This window comes from Podarcis gaigeae, assembly GCF_964106915.1.
Source record: "Podarcis gaigeae genome assembly, chromosome: 17".
NCBI classification, from domain to species: domain Eukaryota; kingdom Metazoa; phylum Chordata; class Lepidosauria; order Squamata; family Lacertidae; genus Podarcis; species Podarcis gaigeae.
In genome coordinates, this window is record NC_139694.1 from 3,458,903 (window position 1) to 3,479,713 (window position 20,811).

Below are 20,811 nucleotides of genomic sequence, written 5' to 3' on the forward strand. Positions count from 1 at the left end.
TTTATAATCACAATACAGCATTTATTATATAAGTAAAGGGAAACGCTCCCCAACTGCAACCCCCGTTTTGCTAGTCAGACACCTAAATTTAGTACAGGGGTACCTCGGGTTAAGTACTTAATTCGTTCCGGAGGTCCGTTCTTAACCTGAAACTGTTCTTAACCTGAAGCACCACTTTAGCTAATGGGGCCTCCTCCTGCTGCTGCCGCACCGCCGGAGAAGAAGAAGAAGAGTTTGGATTTGATATCCCGCCTTTTCACTCCCTTTAAGGAGTCTCAAAGCGGCTAACATTCTCCTTTCCCTTCCTCCCCCACAACAAACACTCTGTGAGGTGAGTGGGGCTGAGAGACTTCAAGGAAGTGTGTCTGGCCCAAGGTCACCCAGCAGCTGCATGTGGAGGAGCAGAGACGCAAACCCGGTTCCCCAGGATTACGAGACTACCGCTCTTAACCACTACACCACACTGGCTCTCCGGAGCACAATTTCTGTTCTCATCCTGAAGCAAAGTTCTTAACCTGAGGTACTATTTCTGGGTTAGCGGAGTCTGTAACCTGAAGCGTATGTAACCCGAGGTACCACTGTACTTAAAACTATTTAAGAGTAGGATGTCCTTTCAAACCTCCGCCTTTCACACTGAGTGAATGGCTGTCATAATATGCCCGCGGAACTAAAAGAACCAGCCAATGGGGTGGCACAGGAAATACTGTAGAGGAGGGCCTCTATATGCCACTACAGAGACACGACCCCCACCCCACAGGGCAGTTTCTGCTCTGCAGTTGTATTGATCCACCAGCTCATAGAACTCTATAGGGAAAAAGGCCCTGGAAACAAGTGATGAGCGCTTTAGATACAAGGCCTGCATGACAGGAATAGATAGCAGAACCATCACTTTGTCCCTATTGAGAATCATTTTGTTACTCACTACACTTTAGGTTCTGCTGAATACAGCGGGCATCTTTCTAACTTTTGACTGTGCCTAAAAGTAAAATTCAGTTTTGTAACACAAGCCCAAAATGAACAAGCGTGACCAGGCAGAAGTCTCTCTCGTATAATACTCCTTTAGCGTAGCAGGCAGGGCCGGCCCACCTGAGAGGCAAGGCGAGACAACCGCCTCTGGTGGCAGGATCCAGTAAGGCAGCAGATTTCAATGCCAATCTCCACCTCCCCACACACCTTGTTCCTGATGTAGATCTTCCCTCAGTCCCTTCTTCACTGACAGGGAATGGGGCCACCCTTTGGGGTGCTGTCTCAGGTGCCAAACCGTTTTGGGTATGGTGGGCGATAGATCCAATATATTGTCCAAAACCGGTTTGAAATCCATATTGTGATATTGGTTTCATAATTTTTGATCTGGCAATATATCACAAATCATGGTGTGTGTGTGTGCGTTATGCAAAAATCACAATGTAGGAAAAACAGTGAAGTCAGCCAATGCTTCTATGTAGCTCCATCCTTATTTTAGACATTGTGATATATCAATATCCCACTATGTTTTGCTGGTGATATATTGCAATGTTGAAAACCAGATATTTTCCAGTCCTAGTAGCAGAAGGGAAAATGAACTGCACCTTACCGATTCTGTCCTAGGCCGCATGAGGGAGGCAGAAGCCTGAGTGTAACAAATGCAGAAGGCACAGAAAGCCATGTGAGCAGGAAACCAACCCCGTGGACAAATTTGACTCCAAATTTGGAGGATGCCTGGTCTGCTTTCACTCTTATGAATTAACTGAATGGCTCACGGAGCAAGCAGAAAAACAAGGAAAAGCTACTAGAAAATGGGAGTAGATTTTGGTGAGTTTTTCCTAGAAGTAGAAGACATGCTCATCTCCATTAATGCCCCCTCCAAAAGAAAAAAAGATGTACTGTATTTTTCGCTCTATAAGACACACCAGACCACAAGACGCACCTAGTTTTTGGAGGAGGAAAACAAGAACAAAAATATTCTGAATCTCAGAAGCCAGAATAGCAAGAGGGATCGCTGCGCAGTGAGAGCAGCAATCCCTCTTGCTGTTCTGGCTTCTGTGATAGCTGCGCAGCCTGCATTCGCTCCATAAGACACAAACACATTTCCCCTTACTTTTTAGGAGGGAAAAAGTGAGTCTTATAGAGCAAAAAATACGGTATTTTGTTACATCAGATCCAGGGCATAAGGCCTGTTCATGGACCAAAACACCATTTGCTGTGACCAACCAACGCAGACCAGCCTATAATAAAAAATGAAGACTATGAACAAGACCCAATTGCTGGAAGGGGAGTACAAGGTTTTTATTTGATCCTTTGTGTTTTGGCATATAAGGGGCACATGAAGAACTGGTGCTAACTTTACGGCCCAGGTTTCCCCCAGCACAATTCGCAGGGTGGGGGTGAGGGGGGAAGCCCCCCTATATGGTACAGAAAGCCACACGTAACCAAGTGCTCCCTCCTGCCCCCACCCCTTTCTAAATTGTCCAAGCGTGTTATAGTTACATCAAGAGGAAACATGTTGTGAACAGATGTCCCCTGGGTGCCTGGGTTCAGTGAGATATATATTTCCCCCCTTCTTGCTCTTACACAGAGGTTCAAACCCACCCCCACCCCCGCCCCCCAGTGTCCAGAGGGGCAGCAAACTCCAGCTTCCTCGAGGAGGGATACTGCTCCCGGGGCTGCAGCAGTGGCACACAGACACATAGGGGTTGAGAGTTGGCCCTCTTCGTTGCATTCATCGCTGCCATTTCCCCTCCTCCTGCCATCGCCTGGCTCCTACTCCACATCTGGCAGGAGAGGGTCCTAGCTGGAGATTCGCTGGTAGAAGTAGATGTAGCCAAGATCCTTGGGAGGCTTTTCAGAGGCGCAGACCTTCTGGTCATTGTAGATCACCCATCTGGAGTGGGGCGGGGAGAAGAGGGATTTATTGAAATTATTTCTTTTTTATTTTTATGAAAGGAAATCAAGTTTCTAGGCCTTATGGTGGCAAAGAATGCTCAGAAGTGAACAGATCAAATGCCTGCTTAAATCTCAGCAGCCAGAGAGGTGATATAATAAGATATTCAACATAACTACCCCCCCACTTCCAAATATAAGTGAAACAATGTATCAATAGGGCACAATGATTATTTCCCCCCTCTAAAATGCCAATTGCGTAATGGGCATTACAGGCTTGGGATTCCTTTGGGGCTGAATTTTGTTTAAAAAGCACACGTAGCCCAGCATACGGGCTCTTTCAGTAGCCAAGCTGCCCTTCCACAATGGCCGATCAAGGCAGTTACAGTGGTACCTTGGTTTGCATATGTCTTGGATTACAAACACATCAAACTCAGAAGTGTATGCCCCAGTTTGCAACCTTTTTTTGGATTATAACCCATTTTATTTGGATTACGAACAATTTTTTTTTTAGAGGGCCCATTGGCAAAAGCGTGCCTTGGGTTACAACCTGTTCTGGTTTACAAACGCACCTCCAGAATGGATTATGGTTGTAAATCAAGGTACCGCTGTACAGGGCTTCTTCACTGTCTACAAAATTCAAAGACATATTTCACTGCAGACCAAGGAATTGTACTTGCAGCTTAGTGGTTTCCCTCTACGGTGTTTGACCGATTAAAACAAGTTGCCTACAGGGTAGCTTACATATGCACCGGGAGCAAAAAACTGCAAACTTGCTGAAAATTCATGTTTCTAACTTCCGCTTGGACTGCCTTGTTCAATTTTGAGGGTTAGATTGTAAGTAATACAAGTCTAGTTGGCTGGCTGCCTTCAGAATCCTTCCTTGTCCACCCCGCGCCCCCCTCAAAAGGTACTTTGTTTCCCCCTTACCTGCTATCCTTCTTGATATGACAGACATAATGGCCACACATAGTGGATGTGCCCATGTGGCTGATGAAGGCAAAAAGCTGGTATTCTGAAAGAACGAAAGGAAGGAGTCAAGCATGCTTGCTACCCTCTCTGCATAGCTCTCCCTCATACCGCCAGAGGATCATAGAATTGGTGGAACTGAAGAGCTGGAAGTCCAGCCCTCAGCAATGCAGGATCTGGTACATTATGAGAGTGGATGAGCTGTCCCGAAGAACAGCCTCATTGATATGTACAGATGAGAGGCAGGCGATGGCATGTGCATTTGTGTGTTTGTGCACACGTGTGTGTGCGCACAAGCACACACACAGATAATCTGGAACGGCACCAAGTCTGTCTTCAAACACTCCTGTCCCCTTAAAGAAGGTGCCAGAAGACACAAGACTGGTTCAGATAAAGTCAACCGAAGAGCCTTTCTGGACCTGGCCAGTGCCCATCTAGTTGCCACCCATAACCATCCAGTGATTTCCAAGAAACAACGGCAATAACCCTTCCTGCATTGTTTGCTGGCTGGCATAAGGAATTCACAGGTACCCTCTCCAATATGGCTATGAGCCTTTTATAGCCCCAGCCACCATGACTTGTCCAATCCCGGTTTTAAAGCCACGTGAGACAGCAGCTATCACCGTATCTTACGGGAGCAAATTCTCTAGGTCAATTTGGTGCCAAGCTCACAATTGGGAGTGGGGTGGGGAGAAATAAACAAGGGCTTCAGGGCTTGGGATGAAGACTGATGAGTGAGGCACAGATCTAGGCAACCACAGTATGGACCACGATGTTCTAAAGCGCTAGGGTACCAAAACTACTCAACGCTCCAAAGTCAAAACTCCCCCAGGGTTGCAGACTCACTTCCAGATCCATCACGCACTTTTGGCCCTACAGGGACAGATTCAGATATGGATTCGGCCGCCGAACGCCCCTCCGAAATGTCCATGGCCGCTTCTGCGTCCAGGTCGTCAATATGGCTGAAGATCCAGTCCACAGCCCGCTCGAGGCTGTTATTCTGCGGAGGAGAGGATTGCAAACAGTCAAGCTAGGAGCCCACCCAATTCTCCCCCCTACCCTGCCCCCAAAGGGTACAGCTCCAGGCACAATGATGCAGAGGAGAAGCAGAAGAGGATGAACGCTCTGCTCATTTTTCACCCTCGACCCACCGTAGCTCTGAGCGCTTTCATGGCCTGATCCCGGGAAAAGCCCATGGAGACGATGGTGGCCACGCTGTCTTCTGATGGAGGGTCTGGACAAGTGATGGTGGAACCTGGTCCACTAGATCCAGGAAGAACCAGAGGATTGGCAAAATCTAGAGAAAAGAGGGAAAAGGTGGGAGCCATGGAGTTTTCCCGCCCAACATGTCCTAATCCCAGGAGAAAAAGCTTAATGCCCTGAGAATAGGGACCCACGTTGCTGACGTACCTGGATCATCCATGTGGGACATGACCCAGTTCATCGCTGCCTCAGCCCCACTGTTCCCAGTGTAATACACAGCTTTGCGGCAGGCGTCCGTCGGAAAGCCCATCTCCACCAGTTGAGTAATCACAGACTCATCCAACATGGGGGCTGCAATGGGAGGGGAAAGGGTTAGAGGTCTCCAGAAAGCACCACTTCTGGCCAAGCCCTTCACGGGATCAGGCCCCAGCCTTCCGCTCTGCAGGTTTTCTCTCTCGCACACACTATGCGCCTTCGCCAAGGCCATGCCTGTATCCAGCGGTCTGTGGAAACCAGCAGTTGCTAGGAGAGGCATAGCCACCTCCCCAGCTCTGCGCACATTTCTTAAAGAGGAGTCAAAGACAGACCAAGCCTGGGATGAGATGGCAAACAATGACCATGATTTACAACACCATGCTTCGTAACAAATACAATACTATTGTTGAACAATATGGGTTCATAATAACTAGGGGAACAATTCTATATGCATTGTGACGCCTCTCTTTTCTTCGCCGTCTTCCTTTTTGGTTGATGTGAGGTATGTCCCCCCCACCCCACCCCAAATCATAATTTTTTTAAAAAAGATTAGACCAAGCCCTTTTCTCATCCATACCTTCCTCACAGGGCTATGCAACTGGTGGCTCACCAAACCCACATGCTGCCCAGAGGAGCTGGGGCAACCCAGTCAGATGGGTGACATATAAATAAGATGATGATGATGATGATTATATGGTAGCCTGCTAGCAAGCAGCTCCATCAGTCTCCTGTTCTGGCTGTTGCCAAAACAACACCATCCCGACAAAAGTATTTAAGGAACAGGGGACGGGGAACATCCTACTAGGTCGGTTTTGCCCTTGACATACTACGGTTTCTTTGAGATTTCACGAACCCGATCCTGAGAGCAGTCAGTGGACACTTTGGTAGCTGCCCTACCTTCAGGTGGGAGATTCAGGCAGACAATAGTGGAGCTTTTCGCCACTGACTTCTGAGAGAGCCAGAGGAATTATGATGACGGGGAGGGCTGTCAAGCTGCTGGCAGGCTACACTTTCTAGCTGGTGGGCTGCGTTCAGTTTGGTGGGCCACAGCTGCACAGGTCTTCTCCAAAGGAAATGTACATGCTGCATGTGACGATGACTACTAGCAGAGGATGGGCAAGTGCCCTTTGACAAGAAACGGACTTTGCAAAGGATCGCAGAGGGTTGTCTCTCTGGAATACCCCTTCTGAACGAGGCCCGAAGGTGCACTATGCCCCATCCATTGCCATAACATTTCACTCTGCTGATATCATGGTGGGATTAAAGGTCTCAGTTAAGGAAAGGTTCGGCAAGCTCCAGGGCACCACAGATCTCATTAGATGGGGAAAAAGATGTGACAGGAGAAGACAGCTCTTAAACAGACGTGCCTCAGAGACAGGATTTTAGAGTGGTTATTAGGATCCCCTACTCTTGAGTAGGACCCTGGCAGAGACACATGCCTGACTGGCATGTTCTCTCCCTCCTGGTCAATTGTTTGGGAGCTTCAAAAGCTTTCTTCAGTCCAAACATCACAGTGACTGATTCCAAGAAACATCAGCACACTTATGGATACGCAGAGTATTTCGCAGTTTGCGTAACAGTCCTCAGTACCTCAGCATTTTGGCTAATCTACTTCATTTACATATAAACACACACGGAGCACTGCAACGTGGCTCCCTCGCTCTCTCTCGGCATCAGACAGCAAAGAGAAAGAACGAAGGACAATAGTCCCACTCCATGGAACACAGTAACACAAACATCCTGTCTCCATCACTTCCCACTCTGTGGAATGAAAACATACAGAGTCATGTGATAGACAACAATCCCATGACTGCAGACATGGGGAATGAATCTTCAACAGTGATTGCCTCTGGCTAAAAAAAGAAAAGGGGGGGGGGATTGATTCTCTAGAAACACACCCTGTAAGATTCAGACTTTACAATTCCATCCCTGAAGCCCCCATGATTCAATAGTGGATCCTGAGATGTTGTTTAAGGTGGTGCAGAGTCAGGCAGCCAGCAATTCGACAGAAGAGCTGACAGGAAGACAGACTTAGCAAGGAGAAGGAAAGGCACTGACACAGGTGACAGGACACAAGGAGAGAGAGGGAGGGGTGAGTGAGTGAGTGAGTGAAAGACTCAAGGAAGAGAGGAAAGGAGAAGAGTCACTAACATGTCGGAGAGGAGAAGTGAGGGGAGCAGAAGGAGTCGTCGTCCTCGTTGCCATAGAAACCCAGGCTACCTTTGGGCTCATCTGGCGTCACCAGCGGAGGCGCTATGTCAGGCATCTCCTCCTCCTCAGGCTGCAGTCCCGTCCCCTGGAGCGCAGAGATGTCCAGCTCATCTGGCATTTCGATGGAGACATCTGTCAACGCAAGCAGCACAATGGAGATTGTGTCAGGGATTGTGTCGAAGGTAAATTGGCTAAACAAAGAAGGCTAGAATAAAAAATGAAAGAAAACAGCACAATCTATGGACGTGCTAACAGAACAAGGCCACTGATAAGGAGAGGCTCCTAAGAATAGATGTTGCGTAGTGGCAGAGACCATGAACCAGGAAGTCCACAGCCACAAACCTGTGTGAGTGTCTGGAGGTGGCTGGAGAATAGACAGCAGCTAAAATATTGAGGTTGAATCCTGACAAGACATAAGGACTGTTTCGGGGAGACAGGGGGAGGGCAGGTGTGGAGGGCTCTCTTGTCCTGAATGGGGTAACTGCGCCCTTGAAGGACCAGATGCACAGCCTGGAAGTCATTCTGGACTCACAGCTGTCCATGGAGGTACAGGTAAAGTCTGTGTCCAGGGCAGCTGTCTACCAGCTCCACCTGGTACGCAGGCTGAGACCCTACCTGCCCGCGGACTGTCTCGCCAGAGTGGTGCATGCTCTAGTTATCTCCCGCTTGGACTACTGCAATGCACTCTACGTGGGGCTACCTTTGAAGGTGACCTGGAAACTACAATTAATCCAGAATGTGGCACCTAGACTGGCGACTGGGAGCGGCCACCGAGATCATATAACACTGGTCATGAAAGACCTACATTGGCTCCCAGTACGTTTCCGAGTACAATTCAAAGTGTTAGTGCTGACCTTTAAAGCCCTAAATGGGCTTGGCCCAGTATACCTGAAGGAGCACCTCCACCCCCATAGTTCAGCCCGGACACGGAGGTCCAGCTCCAAGGGCCTTCTGGTGGTTCCCTTACTGTGAGATGTGAGGTTACAGGGAACCAGGCAGTGGGCCTTCTGAGTAGTGGCACCCACCCTGTGGAACGCCCTCCCATCAGATGTCAAGGAATTAAACAATTATCTGACTTTAAGAAGACATCTCAAGGCAACCCTGTTTAAGGAAGTTTTTAATGTTTTAACGTGTTCTTAATATTCTGTTGGGAGCCACCCAGAGTAGCTGGGGAAACCCAGCCAGATGGGTGGGGTATAAAAAATAAATTATTATTATAAACCTACCAGGTAGCTTTAAGCAACCTAACATCCTGTGGTGCCCCCCCCTTCATCCCCCCATATCTACAATTGCAGATAATAGTGGCCTACCTCACAAGGGTATTTTAAGGATTACCGGAGAGCTGAGCCACTTTGAGGAGTCAGAAACACCATATATCTTTGCTAAGTATTGTCATTACACTTGTCAACTAGGATGGAATATCTGGTGCAGCGACAGGAGTTGCCATGCTGGAATTATGAGGCGTACAACCCGTGATTTCCCAACATTTTATTTATTTATTACATTTTAATACCACCTTTCATCCGTAGACCTCAGGGCGGTTCACAGCATAAAAATGCAAGATGAAAACACAAAGTGTACAAAAAACCTCCAAGATTAGCCCTCTTACCGAGTTTTTTGGGCACCCAGTCTAGGCCAAAAGTGAACTTCTTGATCTGAATCACGAGATAATCTGGGAAGGATGCAAACCGGGTTGTCCTAAAAAATGAGATGAAGAGCTAGTGAAGCATCCCATTTCAAAAGTTAAGCAACACCCAACCAAGAGAGAAGGGAGACTCCTCAATATAGACTCTTACATGGAGCAGCAGTTGCAAGCTTAGTTTCTTAGAGTCTCGCAAGCTTCCCACTTTCTGCATGGACCGTGCACACAATTGCTTAACTTGTTTCTACTAAGGACAGTGGCGTAGCATGGAGGGTGCAGGGGGGCCGGCCGCACCGGGCGCAACATCTGGGGGGGGGCGCGCTCGCACTCGCAGCTCTCTGCCCCTACTAAAATCCATGGGTTAGGGGGCACAAATTACTTGCCTTGCCCCGGGTGCTGACAACCCACGCTACGCCACTGACTAAGGATGCACGATGTTTCATACCAAACAAAACCGAAAAATGGAAGCCACCAGTCACAAGGCTAACAGAACAAACAAATGAGTTCCGAAGGGGCAACTGTACACATTAGAGCTGAAGGTGTCCAACAATGTGATAGGTCTTCCTTTCGCAGGTGGAAGGACAAAAAAAGACAGAGGTTTACCCTTTGCCTGTGTCGGTACTTTCTGAATTGGAGGTTTCTGTGGAAATACAGCTGTAGCTTATCAGTTCCTTTAAAACTTTCAGTCCTATTTCATACACTTCGCTGGGCTGGTCATATTGTGCAGATGCCTGAGTATTGTCTTCTAAAGCAACTACTCTATTCCGAACTTAAAAATGGAAAGCGTAATGCTGGTGGTCAACAAAAGAGGTTTAAAGACTCTCTCAAGGCAAATCTAAAAAAATGTAATATAAACACTGACAACTGGGAAACAGTGCTCCAGTTGGAGAACAGCCTTTACCAAAGGTGTCATGGGCTTTGAAGACACTCGAACTCAGGATGCAAGGGAGAAACGTGCTAAGAGGAAGGCACGCTTGGCAAATCCACACCGTGATCAACTCCCGCCCAGAAACCAATGTCTCCACTGTGGAAGGACGTGTGGATCCAGAATTGGCCTCCACAGTCACTTACGGACTCATTGTTAAAACCGTGTTCATGGAAGACAATCTTACTCGGCTACGAGTCATCGCCAAAGAAGAAGAAGTTGTCCCACCCAGATCCCATTCCTCTGTGATATGGATTTGCAGATTGTAGCTAATCAGCCTCCTCCCTGTGCCTGCCATGTGTTTCTTTTACCTTTATTCATTCAAAGCTTGCTCAGAATCCAAGTGAGTTTTAGTGAGTGCGCAATTATGCACAGTGTGTGTGTGTGTGTGTGTGTGTGTGTGAGAGAGAGAGAGAGAGAGAGAGAGAAGGGTGTTCTCTCTCTCTCATATACTGACTGAATCAGTCCATTCATTATCACAAATTACAATGAATAGCAGACGGGCAGTTTCTGGTTGTAGACAAGGGAGAGATGCTGGCAGAACATCAGGCCATGGCACTTGGCAGCCTCCCAAATGGAAGAACCCAGCAGTTTTCCCCATCCACTAGCTAGCAAAACGAGGAGGAAATGGACTGAGGGGAAACAGGATGGAGCAGATATCCTTCGCAGGCAGCTGCACCTGTGTGATTGCAGCCACTTCTCTGGCTAAGGAGGCTGTTGTTGCTCAGTCTTCCCCTCCTCCCCAGGTAGGGAATTTGCCAAGGGGCTAGAGTTAACTTTGGATACGAGGGATATCCAAATATGATTTGAGCTATTCCCTCCCAGTCAGGAAGCTGTGTAGGGTGTACCGTTCTGGGTAATTACTTGACTAAGGCAAGGCAATAAAGAGCCCCTCTCACTTTCCCAGCTGTCATAGCATCAGCCACAATCTGTGCACAAATCGATAGGGAGCAACAGCCCAGGTTTTTGTTTTCTCCACAAATCCTGTGGGCAGTGGGAGAACAGCAGACCCAACTCATAGAAGATCTGCAGGTGAGGGGAATATCTCCTATGTAAGATCTAGCCAGGGGTCAGCAAACATTTTCAGCCACTTTCAACATTTTCACCACTGTCCCTCAGATCTTGTGTGGGGCTGGACTATATTTTTTTTGGGGGGGGGGGAAATAATGAACAAATTCCTATACCCCACAAATAACCCAGAGATGCATTTTAAATAAAAGCACACATTCTACTCATGTAAAAACACACTGATTCCCGGACCGTCCGTGGGCTGGATTTAGAAGGCGATTGGGCCAGATCCGGCCCCCGGCCTTAGTTTGCCTACCCATGCAGGTAAGCTGTATACGATGAAGGGGAACGTTACCAAACCACGGCACGTCATCCCTTGGTCCCTGGTGTTGTAAGGGGAGGCAAATGAGCTCATGCCTTTTGTTTCCGATGTTGAGAAACATGACTGGAAATTGTGTCACGCAGGTTTCTAGCACCTAGGTCTCCCAGCTCAGCTCAAGGTCCCACTCTCTGGGCCTCATCAGCTCTGGTTCAGTGGTGCAGATTTGTTTCTCAAATCTTACAATATGCATTGTTTGTCAAAGGCACTAATGCCTCCAGCCAGGCCTTCAAACTGTGCCCAATGTCTGCCAACCAGGCCTGTCTGTGCAAGAGCCTGGTGTGTGCCCAGCTGGTGCTCCTCTGCCACACGTTGCGTTTTCCTACATGGGGAAAAGGGGTCCTGTTTTAGGGAGCCTATCTGAAATCTGGTAGGGTCCAGTTCCTTGGGAAGATCATTGGAACAACAGAAAAGCTTCACAGCAACAGGAAACAACTCCACAATGGCACTAATACAGTCGCACCTTGGTTTTCAAACAGCTTAGTTCTCGAACGTTTTGCATACCAAACGCCACAAACCCAGAAGTGAGTGTTCCAGTTTGCGAACTATTTTTGGAAGCCGAACGTCCGACACGGCTTCCGACTGGAAGCCACGGTTTGGTTTCCGAATGTTTGGGAAGTCAAACAGACTTCCGGAACGGATTAGTACGACTGTACTAAGATGACACAAATGCAATCCTCAGCAAGGTTTATTCCCGTGCATGCCCCGAATTTCAAAGTTGCTAGCACTGCCTCCCTGCTCCCCCAACTCACTTGAGTGCCACAGACTTGGCCTGCAAGGCTGTGCTCCAGAAGTCATCTACTTGCTCTGGGGCCCCATAGGCCTCTAGGCAGGAGCTGAAAGGCACCTTGGCACGGACCAGTTCGGGCAGCGGCTGCTTCTCCTCCTCCGCCTGCCGCTTTCTTTCTTCATATTCTAGCAACTCATCTGCAGGAAAAAGCAAAAAGAAGCACACAAGGGATTTATCATTAGGTTTGGCTATAGGTCATGGAAAATGGACTGGCCTGCTGCAATTTCCATTACATAATTCCCTGTGTCCGCTGCCATGCCAGTGGCAACATCGTTCATCTTTCACCTTTCTTAAAATTCTTGCTGGTATGTTCCAAAAATACATACCATCGTGACAAACGAGAACAGTACCCCCCCAACAGTTTAAAAGGCCATTGATTGCTTAATTAGGATTAGAACAGCTACCAACCAGACACAAATCCTTGTGCAGGGTGTTAAATTCTGCTGTTGCTGGCGAACTCCAGATGAAATTTAGAATCTATTATTTGTTGCAGTTTGAATCCTGGTTCGTATTGGGAACTAAATCTCCCTTGGTTGCCCTAATACTTACTTTAAATGTTGTGAGGATCCTATGCCCTTTTAAAAAGTGTTGGGGTTTTTTTTTGGGGGGGGGTGTTATTGTGTTGTTGTTTTTATTTTGATTATGTACAGTGGTGCCTCAGGTTACATACGCTTCAGGTTACAGACTCCACTAACCCAGAAATAATGCTTCAGGTTAAGAACTTTGCTTCAGGATGAGAACAGAAATCATGCTCCGGTGGCGCAGCAGCAGCAGAAGGCCCCATTAGCTAAAGTGGTGCTTCAGGTTAAGAACGGACCTCTGGAACGAATTAAGTACTTAACCCGAGGTACCACTGTATTTTGTGGTTTTATATTTTGATTTTATTCTGTGAACCGCCCTGAGACCTCTGGATATAGGGCGGTATACAATAAATAATAATAAATGATCATAGATGACCTCTACCCAGAAAAGTTGGGTGAATGCAGCTGGATTTTGTGGTATTTAATTCTATTGCCCAACCAACATCTGTTTGGCTGGGCAAGGTAACGGGGGAGTTCTTGGTTTGTTTTTGCTTTTATTAAATATTTTGTGTTCTTATTTTGTGTTTTTGTGTTGCGAACTGCCCTGTGATATTCGGGTGAAGGGCGGTATAATTTTTTTATTAATAATAACAAAAACCACAGGAAAAGCTCTGCAGTATCCTCTCCCTTAAATCCATGCTTAGTGCATGATGTGCATGCACCCTAGATGACAGATAGAGCAGAGGTGGAGAGACACAGAGGCAGCTGCTATGAACAGGGTTTTAGTGTTACTAGAACCTCATAGCAAGGCTTGGCCAGTTTCAGAGTGGAGCGAGGAAAAGGGAATTGGTTGGCCATTATCCTCATGAAAGTCACAGGGAAATGATAGAGCAGGGTTTCTCAAACTTGGGTCTCCAGCTGTTTTTGGACTACAGTTCCCATCATCCCTAACCACTGGTCCTGGTAGCTAGGGATGATGGGAGTTGTAGTCCAACAGTCCGAGACCCATGTTCAGGAAACGTGCGGTAGAGTAAGCTTTGCTTGGGGTGGAAAGGAGACCAATGCTCTTGCACATACCACTTTGAGCACAGAAATAAAGGTCTGCAAAGGACGGAGGGGTGGGGAGACACCAGTGACATCACAGCTCCCCACCTTTGTTCAGCGCTGCCTCCATGGGCACCGGCAGCTGCATGATGTAATCGACGCGCTGGGTGTATTTCACTTTCTCTGTGGCCAAGCACTTGAGCTTCTCCTCCACCAAGAAGCGGAAGACCTCGTTGGGGTTCTCGGAGCTACGGCAGTTCCTCTGAGGAAGGAAAATATGGGAAGAGGAAGGAGAGGCGTTAGGGCCAGCGACAGCATACATACTGGAGGAGAGGATCCAAACAAGCAAAAGCTACTCTGTCCGCCTCTCCTTTAAAAGCCTATGCCAAAGCTTCCAGGCTTCTGGACTTTCAGGAAAGCGCTTGCTTTGGCTGTTGAGGAAGCACTCTTTGGGGCCTAGCCAGCACCCTGCATATCAGGCCTAAGCCCATGGCGAACCCAACATTCCTCTGCAGCTGAATATGGTGGGGACGAGGTTAGTGGAGGTCAAGCTGCCTTTCAGGAAGCTTTGGCTGTCATTGCTGGTCTTCTCATTGAGGAGCCCCAGGTTCACTGGAACTCTGTGCTTGAAAACTATACTGTGCCCTGTCGTTTCAAAGACTTTCATCATTCTAGCCCAGGGGTGGGGAACAGGACCCATCAGGCAGGTCATTCCCCTTCGTTTTCCTCTCTCCCCTCCACCGAACCAACTTTGGCAGGGGAGGCAGAGCACCAGCATTCAGTGCTGGCCTGCCAAACAACTCCTAGTCACCGGCCCATGTACTCTTCCTACCATTTCTATCCAGTAGAAGAAGAAAGCCATTTCCTAAAGCCCGGGAACTGTTACCTCCACCATGTTGATGAAGTGCAGGAAGAACTCCTGAGCGTCTTGTTGCCGATTGGTAGAGAATTCTGGATGACCTTTGCCAACAAGTGATTTAAACATTCGAGGTGCGATGCCATCTTGAATGCCCTGCAAGGAGAGGAGACAATTGCTTCAGCCTGGAGAGACCCGTAACCAGGGTGGATTTGATTTAAATCACCAGTCAGTAAGACTTGATTTAAATCTTTTTTTTTTTTACAGAAAGACTCATTTTTGCTGGTATAATCTTACCAGATGAAGGTTTCATTTTTGGAATAGTAAATTTTCAGAATAGTTTTTACAGCTATATCAAAAATTACTGATTTGGTTCTACTATTAGAAATACATAAGACAGATAAATTATTGTGAGGTTTACTAAGTAAACTGTTCATATTTGGACAACTTTTCTGCTGTACTTTATTGGAAGGAGAAAAGTAATCATTTCCTTAATAACAATTGAAACAATTTATTTAACTAAAACAAAAACATTATAGCATTTGTATTCATGTTTGTTAACTGATGTCGTTAAACAATTTAAAAAACAGACTGACTTTTAGCACTCATGAAAAACTTAAAAATAAATCCTTATTTACTGATGAATAGCCTTTGGACTATAATGTAACTTAAGTTGAAAACTATCTTTAGAAGGATTTTTTCTCCAAAATCATTTTATTTTAAAAATCTGATTTAAGTCCAAAAAATCCGAATTAAATTTTTAAAATCTGATTTTTTTATTATTTAAAAAAATAATTTATTTTTATCCACCCTGCCTGCAACTGATTTAGGAAGCCTCCTTCCAAGCTCAGGGACAAATGGGCTTCAGAATCCTACCTTGTCCAGTTGCTGCTCTCCATCTGAAGCAGCTGGCTTTGAATATTCCCCAGAGAGCAGCCCATGGCCCAGCTTGGCTCTGGAAAAGCAGATAAATGGAATCAGCCCTGGCAAGGATAATAAAGGGATGACCTTGCGAGTTTTAACCTTGTAGCCTGCCGAAATCTTGATGGGCACCTCCAGCTTCACACAAAAGATCAGTGTTTGGGCTCTAATACCTGGAGTGATTTAGGAGCCTCTCAATGCCAGCCGTGTCCAAGGAATTCTGCGAACAGTACAATATGTCTTTCCCAAGGAACAGGGACCTCAGGATTAGTGGCATCCAACTTTTCCTTGGGTTATAGAGCTGGAGGGGACTCTAAGGTGCAGGAATTTCCACTAAAGCATCCAGGACAAAATGGCCATCCAACCTCTGCTTAAAACCTCCACGGAAGGAGAGAGTCCCAATCTCCCAAGGGAGACCGTTCTGTGGTTGAACAGCTCTTAATGGTCAGAATGCTTTTCCTGATGTTTAGTTGGAATCTCCTTTCTTGTAACTTGAAGCCAACTTAAGATAGCTTTTTCTTTTCAAGAACAGGTGTGATGTACCTTTGGCCCACTGGGTGTGGCTGGACTACAACTCACATCATCCCTGGCTATTAGCCATGTTTGCTGGGCGGATGTAATTCCTAGCTCAGCAACACCTGGTGGGTCAAAGATTCCCCACATCTGAAACAAAAACTAATTCACACAATTCAGTTGTTGTTGTTTTAAAAAAATAATAATCCCCAAATGTTGGATTTCATTTTAACAGGCTGCATCTAGACCAGGCTTCCTCAGCTTCGGCCCTCCAGATGTTTTGAGACTACAATTCCCATCATCCCGGACCACTGGTGCTGTTAGCTAGGGATGATGGGAGTTGTAGTACCAAAAAAAACACCTGGAGGGCTGCATTTGCCTATGCCTGATCTAGACACATCAAAGAATTGTTTCAGGCAAACACGCTTTAAACTTTGTATGAGAAATCGGGTTGGCAAAAATGGAACTCCCAAGTCTGGTGCCAGTGTTATAATGCATATACTACACACATAAAACGCCTTTTCTTTACCAATCTAGCTGTGTCCTTAGATTTCTAAACCCTCACAATTCTACAAAATGTGGTAGCACCCCAATCATCACAGAATGTTTCTCAAATTGTCGCTGCTTTTGCTTAGTGAGCACACTCTGTTCACTGCCGAACTGTGACAAACATGAGGGGTAGTAGCAAGAGAGGGAAGAAACCCCTCACTCTAGTCCCCAACCCTGTCCCTTTGAGGCAGAGACTGGCACCCAGGGGTCTAGCAGCCTAGTTTCATTGGTGATGGGGGGGGGGGGAGCTGAAATGGATGTGGGTCAGGAGGGAGAAGGCCTTTTACCATCCATCAGCTCAGACCTCTGGCAAGAGAGATCTGTCCTCTGACTCTCCTCTGGCAGTCCACTGGCTGGGGAGAGAGGGAAGAAGAAAAGGGTGTGGCGTGTGGCAGAAAGAGAGAGAAGGGGTGGCTGTACCCCGCTAGAAGCATGCAGCAGCCGCTGACACAGACTACCGCCGAGGGAATGCGGCCCGTGACAGAAAGAGCCCTTTAGAGCACTACGTACACTTGGGTGTTGAAGTCCTGTGTCGGATCAGCAGGAGCATTTTTGAATATTTTCTCTAGCTTGTCTACATACCTAGAATGCAAGCAAACAAACGAAAAAGAACAGTTCAGTGAACTCACGGTTGCATAATTCAGAACAGCAGAGCTGGCAAGATTCAGGGGTTTGGGGGCCCAAATAATCTCAACCTCATTTTGTGAAAATAATAATAATAATGCACATGTCTAGGGCTTGGAGCGGTAGAGAAATGTCTCTTGCTTTTGGGTCTCTCTTGCATGTTTGGAGTTGGAATGTCCCCTTAATATGACCTTGCTTAGGTACCAACTTGAACGATGCTGAGAGAGATAGCTGCCCCTCAGCTCTGAAATCTCCTTCCTCAGGAGACTCCTGTTTGGCATGGCTTCCGGAAGCAGTGTGTTTTCATTCAAGTTGGCTTCTGATAGCCAGAAGCAAGGAGAGTGGGCTTTAATTAAAGAACTGCGGCAAGCGGTTTTGTGACTGATGAACTCTCGCCCATTCCCAGTGCCTGAGGTGTGGCAGGGTACACACTGAACAACAGCCACAAAACTCACTGAAAATCATTATCCGAATTTTGTAGGTCTGCTAGATTTACAAAGTTTTAGACAAGGCCCACAAATGGTTTATTTTAACTTAATTAGAAGCAGAGCGAATGAACTTGGGCTATGCTACCAGGACATGTTGATTTTTTTTTCAACTTTCAAATTCCAAAAATAAAGGGAGCTAAAAAGCTGTAACATACCTTGTGAATTCAAAAGATATTTTGGTTAAATCAATATAATTTAGTTTTGCTTAGTAAGTAAATAGTGTGTAAAATGTCAAAGAAATCATTAGATGATTGCCAAGTATTTGCAGTTAGATTATACATTGGTAAGATTTTTATTGCTTATTATTGCTTCATATTGTTGCTCTTCTTCTTCTTGTTTAGCTTTGCCTGACATTTTCAGAAGGCAAAATTAAAATTCTTTGGTTTTCCAAAAGCCATCTGTGGATCTTCGTCAAATGCAGACTTATCAAGCTAAATGTTGTCTAATCACAAAAATAATAGCAGATTTGAATTCCTCACACCCAAAAACATATTTTTGAGACCCTGAAAATGAAGAAACTTGCAAAAATTATGTTTTACCCTCTAAAATGACACATCATACTACGCTATGCTCTCATCTCTGAAGGTGTTAAGATTGCTTTATTACAGGCGATCTCTGTTTGCACTCTCAGAAGTGATTCAATACAATTTGCTGCAGCTACAGGCACAATGGAGGCCTCCTCCAGGTCACTTACTTCCGCTGGAAATCTGGTATGCTGAACAACACCTGCACTACTGAGTTGAGATAGCAGCTGTTTCCCAGGTTACGGATGCCTGTGTAGCCAGGGCCATAGAGTGGCTTGAGCTGAACCCCGGACTCTTGGATCAGCTCCCACTCACCAATCCGCTGGTTCATGTCAATCTCTAGCTCTGTCATCGTCTTGTCAGTCTGGGAAGATAGAAGCACAGAAAATGCTCAGAAAATGCCCCTCCCCCAAGAGTTGCTGATCCAAGGAAAATTAATGGAGTAAGTCACAACAAAGGCGTCATGTGAGAAAGCTTACAAAGAACTCAAGAGCCCTCTCCCCACTCTCCATCTGGGCTGCTTGGAATTTATCTTCCTAAAACGTTGAATCAAAGACAGAAGAATTATTCTGGCCACAGTCCGGCATTAGGAGTTGGTAACAGGCAATTATGGTGCTGGAGGAGACTCTTGAGAGTCCCACGGACTGCAAGATCAAACCTCTCCATTCTTATGGAAATCAGCCCTGAGTGCTCACTGGAAGGACAGATCCTGAAGCTGAGGCTCCAGTACTTTGGCCACCTCATGAGAAGAGAAGACTCCCTGGAAAAGACCCTGATGCTGGGAAAGATGGAGGGCACAAGGAGAAGGGGACGACAGAGGACGAGATGGCTGGATAGTATTCTCAAAGCTACCAGCATGAGTTTGACCAAACTGCGGGAGGCAGTGGAAGACAGGAGTGCCTGGTGTGCTCTGGTCCAGGGGGTCACGGAGAGTCGGACACGACCAAACGACTCAACTATAGGCAGTCTCTCTCTCTCTCGCTCCCAATTTGTTCGAAAGCCTTTGGGCTACTCCAATGGCAAATCCATATCCCATCCTAGTGTCACATGCGAAAATCTCAAGCCCTAGTGGCCATGAAAATCTCAGGGCAGGAAGCAACATTCCCATTGCCCCTTCTCACCTTCTGCATTTTGAGCATGTCAATCCCAAAATGAGCCAGGTGCTCAGCCAGGTTGGGGTCCAGAACCATGTCGTCTTCATCGTATGAATAGACATCTACGGAGAAAGGAAACATTGGGAGGGGCGGTGGAAACCAACAGCTTTTTACCAAGTGCATCTTGGTGCTGTTCCACCTACAGAAATCCTCAAGAGCAGGGATGACCATCCGGGGCAGCCCAGCAGGCTGAACGCTGCTTGAGCCAGCAAGATAAATTCTATTTGGTCCCCAGCAGTTCTATCATTTTTTAAAAATACAGGCAAGAAGATGAACTATCTTTGACTGCACTTTGAGTAATGCAGGGCGGGGGTTTCATTTTTGAAAGCTGCATGCAACAAATGCTACTTAAAATTTCAATATTACATCTTTTATACGCCTATTTTGCAGAATTAGCGTACAATACTATTGGTCCATAATTACTCAAGCTGCTTATGGAAGGGATGGGTCAAAATATGCTCCCAGCTCATGGTCAAGAAGGTCTGCCAACTGGCAGCTGATGGGACAGACTCAGTTGTTTAAGTACGCTGATCTGGCTCTTGAAGGCCTTGCAAAACCAAGGTACAGTTGTTCCTTGGTTGTTGAACGCCTTGGTATTCATCCGTTTTGGCTCCCAAACGCCACCAACCCAGAAGTGAGTGTTCTGGTTTATGAACTTTTTTTGGAAGCCGAACGTCCGACATGGCTTCCAGTTGAGTGCAGGAAGCTCCTGCAGCCAATCAGAAGCTGCACCTTGGTTGTCTAACATTTTCGGAAGTCGAACCAACTTCCGGAACGGATTCCGTTCGACAACCAAGGTATGACTGTATGTCCAAAACCTCTCCTTCCTACAAAATGTGGGCAAAGAGACAGGCCTTCCAGATGTGCAGAAATGTATGTCTCTCATTAACTGTGAAGCACCTGTGCTCAATAACAGCAGAGATCCTGCAAGGCAGTGGAGGTTTAGGATCAGAGTTTTCCTTCTTCTAGAGGGGCTACCTTCCTAGGTTGATGAGCCCCCTCTGCCCCTCACTTCCCTCTACAGCATGTGCAGAAACCGCCTTCTTGACCATTAGACCGACTATTAGTCTCATCCGCTCAGTCTGCCAGAGCCTGTTTGCTTGCAAGGGTCTGTAGCAAAACTCATTTCTGACTCCCCTGTCCCAAGAACATGTGGTCATTCCTGGTGGAGCAAGGCGGGCTTCTAGGATATGTAGGAAACCAACTGCCCTAGCAGGCCTCCCAATCGTGGAAGAATGTTGGCATGTGCAAGAATAGCAGTGCTCACTTCAAGTTGGTGGGGAAAAGAGGAGTCAGCTCCAACCCAAACTGTCCTTGGGCCCAGGCAGCAAAGGCTTCTTGCAGACCCCTATGACTGTAACTGCTTCATAGCAAGA

General features: G+C 46.8%; 1 protein-coding gene across 2 annotated transcripts in view; it reads right to left on the reverse strand.

The window, feature by feature from the left end:
- Positions 1-2,240: 2,240 nt before the first annotated feature.
- The window catches only part of USP5 (ubiquitin specific peptidase 5), a 28,341-nt gene continuing 9,770 nt past the window's right edge, over positions 2,241-20,811 (reverse strand). Inside the window, exons 7-20 of one of the 2 annotated variants that reach the window (XM_083718764.1) lie at positions 19,403-19,497; positions 18,452-18,645; positions 17,156-17,227; positions 15,539-15,617; positions 14,693-14,818; positions 13,915-14,068; positions 12,204-12,378; positions 9,107-9,195; positions 7,507-7,629; positions 5,239-5,382; positions 4,980-5,125; positions 4,675-4,828; positions 3,790-3,874; positions 2,241-2,860 (exon numbers count right to left, since the gene is read on the reverse strand). In XM_083718764.1, coding sequence (XP_083574890.1) covers positions 2,767-2,860; positions 3,790-3,874; positions 4,675-4,828; positions 4,980-5,125; positions 5,239-5,382; positions 7,507-7,629; positions 9,107-9,195; positions 12,204-12,378; positions 13,915-14,068; positions 14,693-14,818; positions 15,539-15,617; positions 17,156-17,227; positions 18,452-18,645; positions 19,403-19,497 — 1,730 coding nt within the window. In that variant the 3' untranslated portion in view covers positions 2,241-2,766. Of the gene's footprint in view, positions 2,861-3,789; positions 3,875-4,674; positions 4,829-4,979; positions 5,126-5,238; positions 5,383-7,437; positions 7,630-9,106; positions 9,196-12,203; positions 12,379-13,914; positions 14,069-14,692; positions 14,819-15,538; positions 15,618-17,155; positions 17,228-18,451; positions 18,646-19,402; positions 19,498-20,811 lie in introns of both variants that reach the window. The other variant, XM_083718765.1, reaches the window with a different exon arrangement.